Source organism: Carlito syrichta, unplaced genomic scaffold (assembly GCF_000164805.1).
Source record: "Carlito syrichta isolate Samal-C Ts95f unplaced genomic scaffold, Tarsius_syrichta-2.0.1 Scaffold301813, whole genome shotgun sequence".
Classification (NCBI taxonomy): domain Eukaryota; kingdom Metazoa; phylum Chordata; class Mammalia; order Primates; family Tarsiidae; genus Carlito; species Carlito syrichta.
The window spans coordinates 245531-250011 of NW_007245909.1; the positions used below are offsets into that span (position 1 = coordinate 245531).

General features: G+C 35.5%; 1 protein-coding gene across 3 annotated transcripts in view; it reads right to left on the reverse strand.

Annotated features, from left to right (window-relative positions):
* The window catches only part of MFSD14B (major facilitator superfamily domain containing 14B), a 55612-nt gene that overhangs the window by 26268 nt on the left and 24863 nt on the right, over positions 1-4481 (reverse strand). For all 3 annotated transcript variants that reach the window (XM_021711017.1, XM_008055290.1, XM_021711016.1), the window contains exon 2: positions 3160-3222. In XM_021711017.1, coding sequence (XP_021566692.1) covers positions 3160-3222 — 63 coding nt within the window. The remainder of the gene's footprint in view (positions 1-3159; positions 3223-4481) is intronic.

The window sequence follows — 4481 nt, forward strand, 5'->3', positions numbered from 1 at the left end:
GAAGAGAAAGTCCAAATAAACACATTCAGAAAACAAAAACGGCAACATTATAACCAACCCAAAAGGAACATAAAAGATTATCAGAGATTACTTTAAATATCTATATGCATGCAAATTTGAAAATCTAGAGGAAAAGGATAAATCACACAACCTCCCAAAATTGAAACAGGAAGAAACTGAAATCCTGAACAGACCAATAACAAGCCACAAGATTGAACCAGTAATAAAAAACCCACCAAAAAAGTCTGGGATCTGATGGTCTCACAGCCGAATACTACCAGACAGACAAGCATGACCTGGTCCCAAAACTGCTGTGATTCTTGCAAACAGTTGAGCAGAAGGGACTCCTTCCTAACTCATTCTGCGAAGCCAGCACAATCCTGATGCCGAAGAATGGCAAAGACACAACTAAGGAAAAAAACTACAGGCCAATTTCTCTGATGAACACAGATGCAAAAATTCTCAGCAAAATCATAGCAAAGTGCATCTAGCAGTACATTAAAAATTATATATATCCATTATGATGAGGTGGTATTTATTCCCAGGATGCAAGGTTGTTTCAACAAATGCAAATTAATAAATATAAATCACCACATAAACAAAAGTAAAAGCAGAAAAAAAATTTCATAAAATCCGACATCCCTTCATGATAAAAACCCTCCTCAACATTCTAGGACAAGTCATAGCCAATATCATACTCAATGGGCAGAAGTTGGAAGCAGTCGCCTTAAGAACTGAAACAAGACAAAGATGCCCACTTTTACAACTCCTACTCAACATAGTCCTAGAAGTCCTAGCCAGAGCAAGCAGACAAAAGAAAGAAATAAAAGGTATCCAAACAGGTAAACAGGAAGCTAATTATCTCTGTTCACAGATGATATGATTCTATACCTAACAAACCCTAAGGATTCCACCAAAACACTGATAGCCCTCATAAGTAACTTGAGTAAAGACTCGGGTTACAAAATCAATGCTCAAAAATCAGCTGCATTTCTATACACCAACACCACTGAAGCTGAGAACCAAATCAAGAACACAATCCCATTTATAATAGCCACACACAAAAAAATACCTCCGAATATCTCTAACCAAAGAGGTAAAAGACCTCTACGATGTGAACTACAATACACTGCTGAAAGAGGTCAGAGATGACATAAAAAAATGGAAAAACATTCCATACTCAAGAATTGGAAGAATCAATATTATACAAAATGTCCATACTGACGAAATCAATTTACAGATTCAATTCAGACCCAATCAAATTACTAGCATCATTTTTCACAGATCTAGAAAAAACAATACTTTAGTTTTATGGAAGCAAAAGAGAGCCCCAATAGCCAAAACAATCTGAAGCAAAAAGAACAAAGTTGGAGGCATCACATTGTCAGACTTACAAACTTTGTAAGTGAACAGTATCCAAAACAGCATGTTACTCCTACAAAAACAGACACACAGACCAATGGAACATAACTGAGAATCCAGAAATAAATAAAACCACTGTCATACAACCATCTCATCTTTGACAAAGCTGGTAAAAACAAAAACTGGAGAAAGGAAATCCTATTTAACAAATGATGCTGGGGAAACTGGCTAACCATATGTAGAAGAATAAAGCTGGACCACTTTCTCTCACTATATACAAACATTAATTCAAGATGGACTAGCAATTAACATAAGACCTCAAATTAGAAGAAAGCTTAGGAAAAACTCTTCTGGTCTTAAGTCTAATAATAAGCAGTGAATTCAGGACCAAGACCTCAAAAGGAAAAGCAAAAAACAAAATTGACAAGTGTGACCTAATCAAACTAAAGAGCTTCTGCACAACAAAAGAAATCATCAACCAAGTTAACAAACAACGTACAGAATGAGAGATATATCTGCAAACAATGCTCCCAACAAAGGACTTGCATTCAGAATCTACAAAGAACTCAAATGAATCGACAGAAAGAGAGAAACACTTATAATCCCACTAAAAAGTAGGCAAAGGACATGAACAGACACTTCTAAAGAGTATTTTCTAGAATTAAGTTGATGATTTACTTTGGTGAAAGCATAGCATGCTGCTGATCTTTAAAGTATAGACTTAGCCAGTTTTATTTTGTAGAACCAGACTAAAACACATCTTATCAGCTTCTTCACAAGACAAAAGATCTTAGAGTAACTTCCCTGAGAATCTACTGTAATGATAAACTTACATGCTATGTCTTTATCAATGTTCTCTCTCATTTAGTTTTTCTTTTTATCTACACTGCTCATAAACAAGTATTCAAACAATGCTTATACCAGAGTCTCAACAATATTCCTCTTCCTCTCAATATTAAAAGGTTTTGTCTCACCCTTTATTTAAATTGCTCTATTTAATATATGTTATCATTATGAAAATCTTCAAATCTTTTAAAAAATAGGCAAAGAATAAATAAAATTTCGTTACAATTAATGTTGCTCAAAGTTGTGAAAACAACAAATTACTAAGGCTGAATTTAGCATATTACTAAGGCATAATTCTAATTTTAAGTATGTTGTTCAGCACAAAGTATAATTATACACAGACTGACATTTTCTAAACTGGGGAGCACAAGTTAGAGCCTATACCCATATACATTTCTATAAAGTGTGACTGAAACATACTGTTACATTTTAATGCCCTATGTGAAAGCTTTTCTCCTATGTATCATATTAAAACTGAAATAATAAGTTAATCCTGACTAAATCAAGTGTTTGGGATCTCAGAAATACATGGCTACAGCATCAGTCTGGCTAAAAGACTGAATAGCCCACTAAATCTTGATGCTTTCTTCTCCCTCGGTCTCAAAGCCTACCTAAAAAGAAGACGGTAGCAACTGCCCACTTTTTCCCACTGACAGGCAGAGCAGTTAAAAGTTTACATAATAATTAAACCCTTTATAAACTGCTGTGTACATATTAATAAAAATGAAGTGAGTCTATAAAGTATTCACATTGCTTTTTCTAATAAATTCTATATTTTATGTTTTTGTGCTATATTTTATTCTGACTTTGGGAATCCAGGTAACAACTTAGATTTCAGTCTCCAGAACAAATAGTAATTATTTCCTTAATTTCTACTTAAAACCCCTGAGTTAAACTAATGAGGATTCTTGGCTTTGGTTCATAATAAATTATACAAAAAATGGCTCTTACCTTTACACCTTGAATGAGGCCATTCATGAGGAATGTGTGTTGAGGAAATGTTTCATGAAGAACCTATAAAAAGTGAACAGACATTAAGACAGAAGCAAATGCAAGCTAACAGGAAAATCTGCTGCATTTATGGCAGGCTACATAAATAAGATGAGCCTTCTAATGAAAAATTATAAAATATCAGCAAAATATAATAAATATCTTAAAAGAACAATGCAAAGTTAACAAAATAGAGAAGCAAAATCTAAATAAGGCAAGAACCCCAAAAGTTAAGCCCAGCCCTCAAAGTTGCCTTTACAGTAAAACTTATGTAGCAAAAATAAACTGTTTACTGATTACTTCCCTCAACAACTTTACGTGGATACCACCAAAGAGTTATATAGACTCAAGTATGAACCCAACCTTATGACACCCAGGTAGTCCAGAAAACCTCAAGTGTCAAATTTGTATTACACTAATTCCAGATACCTAGTACCTCTAGATGCCTAATAAAGAAAGTCTAAAATCACTTCTGCAGAGACCATAATTTAAGCTTCAAACCAACCACACAAATATCTTTTAAAAACATAATGACCAGCCAGGTGCAGTGGCTCCCACCCATAATCCCAGCACTTTGGGAGGCTGAGGTGAGATTAACTAAGTGCAGGGGTTCAAGACCAGCCTTGGCAACTTGGCAAGACCTTGTCTCTACAATAAATTAAAAACTAGCCAAGAGTGGGCACATGCCTATAGTACCATCTACTCTAGAGGCTGAGGTGGAAGGATCGCCTGAGCTCAGCATGTCAAGTCTGCAAGTAGCCATGATCATGCCGCTGCACTCCAGCTTGGGGGGCAGAGCAAGACTGTGAGTCAAAAAAAAAAAGTGAATGTTTATGTACATATATATGTGTGTGTACATATATATAATGACCAAAACACAAAGATAGTCATATACAAAAGGAAATAAGAAACTACAAGCAAAAACAACACAAAACAAAACAGTAAAACAAACAAAAAATTCACATAGAAACAGACCTTCAAAAACACTTCACATTTTGGAATTACCCAACGCAGACTTTAAAATGAATATGCTTACTAAGTTCCAAGATATAGAAGACATACTTGATACTCTTGAACTAGAAACTGTAAGAAAGTACACAGATTTTTTTTTTTTTTTTTTTTTTTGAGTTGGAGTCTCACTCTGTCACCCAGACTGGAGTGCAGTGGCCGCTCCCGGCCACCGCAGCCTCGACCTGCTGGGCTCCGGCGATCCTTCCGCCTCAGCCTTCCGAGTAGCCGGAATTACAGGCATGTGCTACCACGCCCAGCTGATCTTTTGATTT